General features: G+C 36.4%; 1 protein-coding gene across 1 annotated transcript; it reads right to left on the reverse strand.

Moving 5' to 3' along the window:
* Positions 1-7925: 7925 nt before the first annotated feature.
* LOC103452554 (heat shock cognate 70 kDa protein-like) lies at positions 7926-12703 on the reverse strand. Its single transcript, XM_008392091.4, has 4 exons — positions 12485-12703; positions 11089-11313; positions 8733-10092; positions 7926-8339 (listed from the first exon to the last, which is right to left on the reverse strand). The coding sequence occupies exons 2-3, from the start codon at positions 11297-11299 to the stop codon at positions 8756-8758; spliced, it is 1548 nt and encodes a 515-aa protein (XP_008390313.2). The 5' UTR covers positions 11300-11313; positions 12485-12703; the 3' UTR covers positions 7926-8339; positions 8733-8755.
* Positions 12704-12937: the final 234 nt, after the last annotated feature.

Consider the following 12937-nt stretch of genomic DNA (forward strand, 5'->3'; position numbering starts at 1 on the left):
AAGTTTTTCTTCTTTAATACGGTGTAATAAGCATTTGCTAACAGAAATTTTCTTATGACCATTGATTATTCTTTCATTCTAAGCAAGCCGATTATATGATAAGATGAATGAGAACAACAACAACCCAGCTAACACAATTAATAAGGGAATGTGAACTTTAATTGAGGGTGCTCATGATGTCCCCTAAAGCTGAGGGAAAAAAAGAAGAAGGAAGGATGCAATCTGCATTGCAATATCACAATTCACAAAGGATCATTTGGAAAAAAATAAATGCAAATGGTGACAGAAGAGTTGAGTACCTCTCCGGACCTCACTGTTCGGAGGCTAAAAACTAACAAATTTGTATTGTTCAAGAGAGATGATCAACGAAATAAGTTAATGAGGACTATCAAATTTATTTGAATAGTCTGAATTTACTAATTTTAAGTTCCGAACAATGAGATTCGAAGGATGTCTAACTCGTGCCAAAGAAGAAGCATGACATCGACATCATTGATATGGCCGTGTAATTATGCGTGGATTGTGGAGTTGGTAGGGCAGACACAGCATATGATATCATATGCTGCACGCAGCACTTGTATGCTTGGTCAAATTTACCGGAAAAGCAGACTACTGCCAGTGAAGATTGATTCGTGTTCTAATCTTGACGGTGGAGGTGATTGTGATGGTATGTCAATCACGCGTATTAACACGTAATAGTGCGTGATTGATTTTGCAATGCTATCATATTAGATTCTGCAATTTAACTTTGTATTTAGTCATTTAAGTTGCATAACTACAAAACTTAAATGAATTAATTATGGATAGATACTTCGTAACAATCTCATCTGTCATATGGTCCAAAAATAGTGACTAGAAGATGGATATATACTTCATAACATGCTCAATTGCTAATATTTACATCCCAACTACTGCATTTATCTATTAGATAGGGGTCATTTGATAATCATCTCATTTATTTTATTTTATTTTTCATTTTTTGGGAAACTGAAATCTTGTTTGATAACTACTTTCAGATTTCAAAAAAAAAAAAAAAATAAACGAAAACAGAAAACCAAAAAGTAAAAACACAAGGCCAAATTTTGAAAACTCAAGAAAGTAGCTTTTCAACTTTTAGTTTTCATTTTTTTTAATAACTAAAAGTAGTTACTAAACAAGGCTTTTATTTTCAGTTTTCAAAACAATGAAAACCAAAAACTAAAAACTAGAAATGAAATGATTATCAAACAACTCTTAAATTATTAAGTTATTACAATAAAAAGTGAAAAAAATAAAGATGATATTGAAGTTTTTGTGGTTGGTTGTATCTTCTTCAATTCCAATGTATGTCACATTTTATTATTTTTACAGGTGAATTTTTAAGGGTAAAATAAGGGTGGAAGGTTAAAAGAAACTTCTTCCATGATTATATATGCACCACCAGCTTCTGCCTTCCTAGGCTTGGCAAACGGGTCGTGTCTGTCGTGTTCATATTGTTTTCATGTAACACCTGTTATCTTAACGGGTAAAGTGACCCGACCCGTTATGACCCGTTAAGAAAAATATTTTTTTTCTTAAATTTGCACATACCACACATTGCCACTTAAATATTACTTCAAAACATTAAAACACATTTATCGTTTTAGTACTACATCTACACTTGAAAATAAGATCCTAATAAAAAAAACAATCAAACACTACTAGTCTATTACAAAATATTAAATGTGCAAGGATATACAAAATGAAAGAGTTTTTGTTTTCAAGGTTGTAAAGCCTTTCATTAAGTATAACATAAGATTTTGTGGTATCCACTAGTGTAAATATTTTAAATTGAAGATCGAGTTCATTCATTGTATTCATATAGGGGGTCAAGGAGTGTAGCTGTAAAAAAATCATCAAAATCGGGGTCAAATTAACTGTTAAATCATGATTTTGCATTGACAATCGTCGAAAAGTTTTATCCTGTTACTTGATCTTTGAATGTTTGCTTTTTGCAATTTTTGGCGTATGCGATCTCGAAGCATATACAAACAAGTTTGACGGTTGGATTGTTGAAATTAGTTTCATAGAATACGTATCTCATCAAAACGATAGATTCACTAACACATAGAGTTTTATTTATCCTTTCATTAAGTATAACATAATATTTTGTGATATCCACTTGCGTAAATATTTTAAATTGAAGATCGAATTCATTCATTGAATTCATATAGGGTCAATGAGTGTAGCTGTAAAAAATCATCAAAATCGGAGTTAAAATAACCATTAAATCGTGATTTCTTGTTTATAACCGTCGAAATTTTTGTTCCGTTAATTGATCTCTGAATGTTTGTTTTTTGCGATTTTTGGCGTATGCGATCTCGAAGCATATACAAACAATTTTGACGGTTGGATCGTTGAAATTAGTTTCGTATGATGCGTATCCCATCAAAATGATAGATTCACTAACACTTAGAGTTTGTTTATACTTTCATTAAACATAACATAAGTTTTTGTGGTATCCACTTATGTAAATATTTTAAATTGAAGATCAAATTCACTCATTGTATTCATATAGGGTCCATGAGTGTAACTGTAAAAAATCATCAAAATCGGAGTTAAAACAACCGTTAAATCGTGAATTTTCGTTTATAACCGTCGAAAAGTTTTGTCTCGTTACTTGATCTCTGAATGTTTGTTTTTTGTGATTTTTGGCGTATGCGATCTCGAAGCATATACAAACAATTTTGACGGTTGGATCGTTGAAATTAGTTTCATAGGATGCGTATCCCATCAAAATGATAGATTCACTAACATTTAAGAGTTTATTTATACTTTCATTAAGCATAACATAAGTTTTTGTGGTATCCACTTATGTAAATATTTTAAATTGAAGATCAAATTCAATCATCATATTCATATAGGGTCAAGGAGTGTAGCTGTAAAAAATCATCAAAATCGGAGTTAAAATAACCATTAAATTGTGATTTTTCGTTTAAAATAGTCGAAAAGTTTTGTCTCGTTACTTGATATCTGAATGTTTGTTTTTTATGATTTTTGGCGTATGCGATCTCGAAGCATATACAAACAAGTTTGACGGTTGGATCATTGAAATTAGTTTTGTAGAATACGTATCTCATCAAAATAATATATTCACTAACACTTGAGAGTTTATTTATCCTTTTATTAAGTATAACATAAGATTTTGTGGTATCCACTTGTATAAATATTTTAAATTGAAGATCGAATTCCTTCATTGTATTCATATAGGGACAAGGAGTGTAGCTATAAAAAATCATCAAAATCGGAGTTAAAATAACCGTTAGATCGTGATTTTTTGTTTATAACCGTCGAAAAGTTTTTTCCCGTTACTTGATCTCTGAATGTTTGTTTTTTGCGATTTTTGGCGTATACGATCTCGAAGCATATACAAAACATTTTGACGGTTGCATCGTTGAAATTAGTTTCGTAGGATACGTATCCCATTCAAATGATAGATTCACTAGCACTTAGAGTTTATTTATACTTTCATTAAGCATAACATAAGTTTTTGTGGTATCCACTAGTGTAAATATTTTAAATTGAAGATCAAATTCAATCATTGTATTAATATAGGGTTAAGGAGTATAGCTGTAAAAAATCATCAAAATTAGAGTGAAAATAACCGTTAAATCGGGATTTTTCGTTTATAATCTTTGAAAAGTTTTGTCCCGCTTCTTGATCTCTGAATGTTTGTTTTTATGATTTTTGGCGTATGCGATCTCTGAATTATAATTATTATAGTTTTTAGGGGTATAAAATTGTTGAATTAATATATATAATTATTATAGTATTTTTTTAGGGTTATAAAATTATAAAATTAATATTTTGCTTATCGTGTTAACCACGTGTATACCTGAACCAACCCGTTATCTTAACAGGTGCTTATCGGGTTACCCGATAACGACCTGATTCGTTATCGTGTCGACCCGAACACCTGTTAATTTTGTGTCGTGTCGGGTCTGGTTATTGGGTCGTGTCAGGAATTGCCAGGCCTTGGGGCGTGTCAGAATCTGTTAACAAAACTGATCCAATCCACACGTAGAATGAGAAACTAATATTTGCATAGGCTAAACCCTATCTTCCAGATGACTAACTTTTCAAACAAAATAAAAGTCACACGTCCATACTTGAATCTGTCAACCAAATTGATCAAATCCACACGTAGAATGAGAGGCTGATCTGTGGCATAGGGTAAAGCCTATCTTTCAGATGGCTGACCTTTCAAACAAGATCAAAGTCACACGTCCACATGTCCACACTTGAATCTGTTAACCAAACTGATCCAATCCACACGTAGAATAAGAGACTAATATGTGGCATAGGCTAAAGCCTATCTTCAAGATGGCTAACTTTTCAAACAAAATAAAAGCCACACTTCCACACTTGAATCTGTCAACCAAATTGATCAAATCCACACGTAGAATGAGAGGCTGATATGTGGCATAGGCTAAAGCCTATCTTCCAGATGGCTGACTTTTCAAACAAGATTAAAGTCATACGTCCACACCTCCACACTTGAATCTGTTAACCAAATTGATCAAATCCACACGTAGAATGAGAGGCTAATCTGTGGCATATGCTAAATCCTATCTTCCAGATGGCTGACTTTTCAAACAAGATCAAAGCCACACGTCTACACTTGAATCTGTCAACCAAACTGATCCAATCCACACGTAGAATGAGAGACTTATATGTGGCATAGGCTAAACTCTATATTCCAGATGGCTGACTTTTCAAACAAAATAAAAGCCATACATCTACACTTGAATCTGTCAACCAAATTGATCAAATCCACACGTAGAGTGAGAGGCTGATCTGTGGCATAGGCTTTATCTTCCAGATTGCTGACTTTTCAAACAAGATAAAAGCCACATGTCCATACGTCCACACTTGAATCTGTCAACCAAACTGATCCAATCCACATGTAGATTAAGAGACTAATATGTGGCATAGGCTAAAGCCTATCTTCCATATGGCTGACTTTTCAAACAAAATAAAAGCCACACGTCCACACTTGAATCTGTCAACCAAACTGATCAAATCCACACGTAGAATGAGAGGTTGATTCATGGCATAGGCTAAAGCCTATCTTCTAGATGGCTAACTTTTCAAACAAGATAAAACCCACACGTCCACACGTCCACACTTGAATCTGCCAACCAAACTAATCCAATCCACACGTCCACACGCCACATGTCACATCCCCGCCTGAGCTCAACTCCGCCGTAGCACGATATTGTCCACTTTGGGCCCCGACCACGCCCTCACGATTTTATTTATTGGAACTCACGCGAGAACTTCCCAGTGGGTCACCCATCTTGGAATTGCTCTTGCAACATTCTCGCTTAACTTCTGAGTTCCTACGGAACCCGAAGCTAATGAGCGATTGGCTTTGATACCAAATTGTCAAATCTTGGCCCGAGCTCCACCACACCCCGAGCTCGACTCTACTCTAGCACGATATTGTCTGCTTTGGATCCCGAGTCGGCAACTGTATAGTGGGTTCACGGGGATTGTTGGAGAGCTTGTGAGTGGTAGAAGGTATTGCAGAGGGCGGGCGAGGATAAGAGGGCTGCTATGGAAGAACTGGATACGGATGGTGTTATGGAAGAAGTAGGGCAGACCTTGGGAGAAGCTGCAGCTCACTGATAGAGAGGAGGGAGTAGTGAACGATAGAAAGGATGTAGATATGGCTTTGATCGGCTTTCACTATATGTTATTGGCAGAGGTTGACGGTGCGAGCAGTGCATGGGGAGGCTTTCATCGATAGATTCACGTCATTGTGGCGTGGGAAGGTGTCTCGATTAGGGACATTAGTGATGGACGGTTTGAAATTTTATGGGAGTAAATGATTAGGGAAATGTGGGTTAACTTGGTTGTGAGTGAAGGAAGAGAAAAAAAAACATTGCAAAAATTTATTGTGCGAAATTATCTTAACACTCATGATTTTTCATTTTTGGTATTTTTATTGAGTTGTGCATAGAGGAGCTACACTGTCTTTTCATTCTTTTCTTTTTTTTGACAAAAATGTTCTATTAAATAGTAGAGATATAATCTTTTGAAATTAGGATTACAATAGTTTGAATCATGTTTTCAGTAATTAACATGAGTTCAAGGCACGTTAATGGTTTAACCACGAGCTGGTGATCCACTGGTAAATGACGGATTGCAAGACTTCCTTCAAACTAAAAACTGGAGGTCTTAGGTTCGAAACTCGCTGCTGATGTGGAAACCAGACTTGTAGGGAGGCTGAATTGCCTCTGTGATTCTTCCCGGCCCCCAGAAATAGTGGATTACAGTGGCCACCAATTGTTTTTTTTTTTTTTTTTTTTGTTTCTAAGAAAAAAAAGGCACATTAATGGTTTAGAGACATTGTTTGCTAACGATTTTGTCTTTTAATTTCTAACCTTTTTTTTTTTTTGGAGATATGACAAAAGTATATAGAGAAATGAGGGTTGAAGAAAGGTGATAGGGGAGAGGAAGAAATAATTAAGAAAGGAATGAAAATAAAATCTTGAATGTTAAAACAATTTTAAATGTTTTGAATTTTTTTTAGTTGTGAAGTAAAATCTAAAAGCGAGCGATAACAATGAACCCATAAAACAACAATTACAAAATTTTCCCACTAAAGATAGATGCTTCAAGCTTGGTTCTCTCCTGTTTTTCTTATTTGAAATTAAGTCAATATATAAGATCGTTATGTTGGCAATGGTATGTCGATCAAGTCACTTGATTATCAAGTAACTCGATATCCAAGTTAGTTGATACTCAAGTGACTTTGCAGTCTCGACGGTGGAATAGAACAAGTAGAGGAGAGAAAAAGGATCTGGTTTGAACGTATGCAGGTTACAATTGTCAATGTCGAAATTTAGATGGAGTCTGACTGGGTAATACAAGCTTGAGTGACGATATTGTCCCAGCGATGGTATCGCTTCTTAGAGGAATTTCTAATTTGAATACATTGCACTAATATTATTCCAATTAGACCCACACAATATAGCCGCTAGACCGAAACAGAGAGCCCAAAACTATAACACAAAGAAGTAGGCCCAATCGAAAGATATACTCTCAGCTTTGTAACTTGCTGTGCTACAATGAAGATCCTGCGTATTTGTTTTTTGGTTTTTAGTCAAAATAGTTTTTGAGATAGACATAACTCCTCATTTTGATATTTAAGGTTTAAAATTAATAGCAATGATCATGAGTTTGTCGACTGTCAATTATTTTGGTCATTTCGTGAAAAATCTCTATTAAATAAGGACTAATATGACAAAATATCTTCTATTTTCGTCAAATATTTTGGGCCATTGTTTATTAAATTGAGAGTATTTTTATAATTTCGATCCTTATTTAACAAGGATTTTTATGGAATGGCCAAGATGATTGACAATAGACAAACTCAGGAATTACTTCGATCTATTTCAAATCTCTGGGACCAAGGTGACGAGTTATACCAATTTCAGAGCCATTTTGCCTAAAAAGCCAAATTGCAAGCTTTCTTTAGAGAAGGATCAATGCCATTGCCACTGGGTAGTGTCATCCACACCCATTTATACTTCTCACACTCCTCTTAATTTTTGACCGTCGGATTGAATAAATTGAAGAAAATCAATGACTAAAAATTTAAAAAGGATGTTGGAAGTAAAAATGGATGGGTGAATAGTCCTATATTTCCCATTAGATCGGGTACGCAAATTACGAGCTTGAACGAGGACCTAGTCTCGTCAATGTAACCTCTTCGGAGATGAATGACTATTTTGAATACTTTGTGCATAACATCTGATCCACCAAGTACCAAAAGACAGACTGGTAGATCTTCCTTAAACGGTTCCGAAGCGGAAGAAAATGATATTACTGTACGTATGTTGCGCCTCTATCACTCTCTCTTGCACACACTCATGAAGCACATTTTACGATTTTCGAAATTTCTTGCATCAATCAGGAGTTGAATAAACCATTTCTAACTTCTCCTCATCGTATCTGAAAAAAATAAAAAAATAAATAAAGAATTCAATTGATTTCATTGTTTCCTTTCTAGGCCTCCGCATTTGATATCGGATACTTGAAATCCCAGAAACTTGCTTTTCTTCATCAACTCAAGGAGGCAACTACAGAGCTTTCCAAGGGGGAAAATGAAATAGAGTTGGCGAAGTATATACTCGAGCACGCTCAGAATTTGAAGAAAATGGATACTTCATTCACCACAGCAATCCAATGTGGGAAAGACCATTAGCAGAAGCAAGATAATCTCCAGTACTGCCACAGCTGTCTTTCACGAAAAGCAAAAGGGACGGTAGGAAACCATGTCGAGTACGAATATTATAATCTCCATCCTTCATCTTCTCAAAAAAAAAACAAACAACTTGAAGTTTGAATTCCAATCAAATAAAGATGAGCAAGAGTACGAATATTATAGCATTTTACGCACTTGATAGAGAAGATTTGGCAATCGGAATACGATAACATGTGCATCTATGTCAGGCATTTTGTATATGTCTAGTGAATTAATATAACTCCAAAAACATGATTTCTTGCATAATTAATTATACTAAGCCAGCAGGCAAGTCTGCTACCAAAACAGGGATAAAAACCAAGAGTCTAGCAAAGAAAACCAACATGTCAAAACAATGCACCAACAAGAAGTAAAACAAGTAAACCAGTAGCAAATTGATTTCACAATGGAAGTAGGTATTTTCAACTTCGGTATGCTATAATTATATGTCATTACTTACTTCATCCTGTAAATTCCCGAAGTTCATCTTTTGATTGTAATCTCCTTCTTCTGGCCAGTGGACATGACCTCAGCAGAAACATTCAGGATACCATTTGCATCAATTGAAAAATAAACATCTACTTTAGCAACACCCTTAGGAGCTGGAGGAATGTCATCGATGACAAAGCCACCCAAATAATTATTATCTTTGGTTAGCTCATTCTCACCCTCGTAAACTCCACAGCGGACAGAACTTTGGTTGTCGTGACCAGTTACAAAAGTATGGTTCTTCTTGGTGGGAATCTTGGTGTTTCTAGGAATCATGACATGCATGAGGTCATTGAGCTGTCCTTCTTCACGATATTCTGTCCCAAGTGACATAGGAATAACATCGAAGAGAGTGAAGTCTTGAAGCTTCAAACTTTGATTACCATTCAAGACAGCAGCTTGAACAGCAGCACCATATGCCACAGCCTCATCCGGATTAATGCCGTTGGACAGCTCCTTGCCGATGAACACGTTCTGTAATAGCTCCTGCACCTTGGGAATTCTAGAGGAGCCACCAACAAGAACAACATCATCGACATTGCTTGTGTCCATTTTGGCATCCTTCAAACATTTATCCACAGGCTCCATGCACTTGTTGAAGAAATCCATGTTTAGTTGTTCAAATTTTGCACAGGTAAAAGTTGTGTAAAAATCAACACCACGATACAAACAGTCAATTTCAATATCTGTCACGGACGTAAACGAAAGTCTCCTCTTCGCCTTCTCACATTCATTTTTTAACCTCCTAAGAGCTCTAGGGTTTCCACTGACGTCCAAACTATGCTTCTTCTTAAACTTCTCAACACAGTAATTCACCATATTGTTATCAAAGTCTTCACCACCAAGGTGAGTATTTCCAGCTGTCGCCTTCACTTCAAAGTCACCAGAACTTATGGTAAGCAGTGACACATCTAAAGTACCACCACCCAAGTCAAATATCATAACATTTCTCTTGCTATACCAACCAGCCTTATTGTCAATTCCATAAGCAATGGCGGCTGCAGTTGGTTCGTTGATGATTCGCATCACCTCTAAGCCAGCAGTCACACCAGCACATTTTGTAGCCTGACGTTGTGAGTCAGTAAAGTAAGCAGGGACAGTAATAACTGCTTTCTTCACACTTGAGCCGAGGTAGGCCTCAGCAATCTCCCGCATCTTTGTGAGAACCATAGATGAGATTTCTTCAGCAGCAAACTGTTTCTCTTGACCCTTGTGGGTAACCACAATCATGGGCTTGTGATCAGGACCTTCAGTGACCTTGAATGGCCAGAGCTTCAAATCATTTTGAACAGAAGCGTCACCAAATCTCCTTCCAATTAATCGCTTTGCATCTGTAAAATGAATGCCAACTTAGAAACTCAATCAAATAAAGTGGAAGGATTGCAAACAATGGTGTAACATAAACCAAAAATTTCAGTTAGCTATATCTCTATTTATTTGTAAATGTCAAGTAATAACATGAAAAATGTTTCACTTTTTCCAAGTTTCTCATTCAGCCTGACTGGATTGTAACTAAAAAGATGCTGTTATCAAAGTTATATAATGTCATTCAGTACCTAAATCATTTAATTATGTCTTAGATAACTACCCTCATTAAAATGCAAAAACTAGTTAATTTGGGTACTGTAAGTCTGTAACTACCCAAGAAATACCCATAGGATATATTGGGGTGAGGGACTTCCAAAACCCACAATATTGATGTCAAATTAGTAATGGATCGATCACTAAACATTAGGAAGGATTAGAAATGCATCGCGTAAGCATTACAGAGGTTTGCAAGAGGGATTTATAAACACCTTGCAAGCAAGGGTTGACAAATCTCTCTCACATTCTAATGCTCATATGGTGCTTTTTTAATCCCTCTTGTCTAATAGTTTGAGATCCATTCCTTGCTAACTTATCCTCAGACCCTCGAGACTTGAAAATTCCCTCACCCAACCATAGCATTAAGCACCCATTAGCAGGATCACAAAGCTCAGGTTAAGAAAAGTCAATACTTAGCTAATGAAAAAAACGATAAAAAGGTCGTACCCAGTGCACAAGGCTCCCGCTTTACGCAGGGTCTGGGAGAGGTGAATGTCGGCTAGCCTTACCCCCATTTATGGAGAGGCTGCTCCCAAGTCTTGAACCCGAGACCTACCGCTCATGGGCAAAGGCACTTGCCATCGCACCAAGTGCGACCTCTAGCTAATGAAAAAGACGATGATTAAAAAAAAAAAACACAAAAGAGTTTGTAAGAGTGCAAACACTTGGAGCCTCGAAGGGTTTGATAAAGAAATTAAAGCTTTCTATTGGTATATATGTAGATGTAAGAAGATGAGCCTTACCAAAGATTGAATTTGAGGGGTTTCTAATGACCTGGTTATATGCTGCATCACCGATTAACCTTTCAGTATCAGTGAAAGCAACATAAGACGGAGTTGTTCTGTTGCCCTGACCATTCACTATGATTTCAATGTGATCATAACGCCACACTGCTACACATGAATATGTTGTCCCCAGATCGATTCCAATTGCGTGGCCTTCTTTTCCACTCATTCTCAACTCAGGAACTGGGAGAACACAAAACAAGGAGACAAATTATCGCAAAGTGTGTTAAATGAAGAATGGCTGGGTAAGTACAATCCCCGGCTATGTCTTCAAGTTGTGAAGTAAGGTTTCACAAATAAAAGCGGCAATGAAATTGTAAACAAATGAAATAAATAGCTTATCATCAAATGACAATAGCATGAAAAGAGGGAGTAAATGGAAGAAAGAACAACTCTTGGTGGGAATGAAGCTTCCTGTCCTGTGTTTGGAAATGCTGGGAAATAGGGCCATGAAATACCGTTTTCTTCCATTCTCATGTTTGGTTTACATTGTCATGTGAACCAAAATTTGTAAGTTTTCCAGTAATACTCTTCCATTAAATGCATTATATTGGTAATTTTGGTATCACATGGGAATGTGGGAGTAGTGAAGGTAAGAGACTCGGTGAAAAAAGAAACCTTGTAAGGGCTTATAAGAGGTTGGACTACTTCCAATATTGCCAATTAGTTTTGTGGTGGAACATCAACTTTCTTCATACTATCAGAACAGGTTGGCCCATATGTGAATTCTAATGGCCACACCTCACCCAATTGATGTTGCTTAAATGTTTGACTTGAAAATTTTGTTGAACGTGATGGGGGTGTGAGGAGTGAAGGTAAAAGAGTCCCACATCGATGAAAAGAGAAACTTTCAAGGCTTATAAAAAGTTAGACTACTCATGTTGCCAATTGGTTTTATGATAGAACCAACTTTCTTCATAATTGTATCTGGATTAACATGACTCTAATCTGCGAACCAAACGTCGGTTTGAGATACACGACCGGTCCAATCTATGAGCAGTAAAGACTAAAGAGAGGGTGCACGCCCCATGGCTTTAAATAAAATTACACTAGGTTCATGGGATTAGTTTGATTTTTAAAGGTATTCATCAATTTATACAGCCTATAAGCAAATAGGTATACAAATCACCGACGGTTGATCTTCTCTACTGTTTCTAAAGCATCCCATTTCAAATAAGCAGCGGTTAACTGAAGCAACGCATTTAAACGATGAAATCAAAATAAGCAGGAGTTCCTGCTAATTATTCATCAGCCAAGCAAGTTCTCAAAAGAATTAACGAGAGAGGGATTCAAAAGGCCTTACCTTTAGTCGTCTTAAAACAAGAAGAACAAAAAAAAGTTGTTAGTTTCTTACCTATGATTTCAATAGATTGCTGAAACAAGCAAAGGTCATGAATCCGAGAACCACCGCGAGCAAAACGTGAGAACTGGAATTATTTTCTCCCGCTTTAAAGTTTGGCGCCCTGAAGAGTAAACGAAACGAAAATCCCCCGGCCACTCTACTAATAATGATTTATATATAGAACCGATATTTTTCATCATATTCGATGTTTAACTCATGTTCGACTTCTAAGCCCATCTCCAACCGATGGCTGGCCAGAGGGTTCCTTTTAGCCTTCTGGCACTTCAAGATTCTTCAAGATATTAATATTTTAATGAACAGTACAGGGTCATATTTGCCTCCGTCTCCAACCGAGGGCCAGAGGGCCAGAGGGCTCGTTTTAGCCCTGTAAAAAAAAAACCGTCTCCAACCGAGGGCCAAACATAATTTATTATTTAAAAACTACAACTTAATTTTATTTAAAAA

Source organism: Malus domestica, chromosome 12 (assembly GCF_042453785.1).
Source record: "Malus domestica chromosome 12, GDT2T_hap1".
Taxonomy (NCBI): Eukaryota; Viridiplantae; Streptophyta; class Magnoliopsida; order Rosales; family Rosaceae; genus Malus; species Malus domestica.

What these genes read in the sequence shown, in the direction of transcription:
- LOC103452554 (XM_008392091.4), bottom strand. Translation starts at nt 11,299, where the DNA reads ATGAGTGGAAAAGAAGGCCACGCAATTGGAATCGATCTGGGGACAACA. An exon ending in CCCCTCAAATTCAATCTTTG is followed by an intron (nt 10,093 to 11,088) that starts GTAAGGCTCATC and finishes TTCATTTTACAG; the next exon opens with ATGCAAAGCGATTAATTGGA.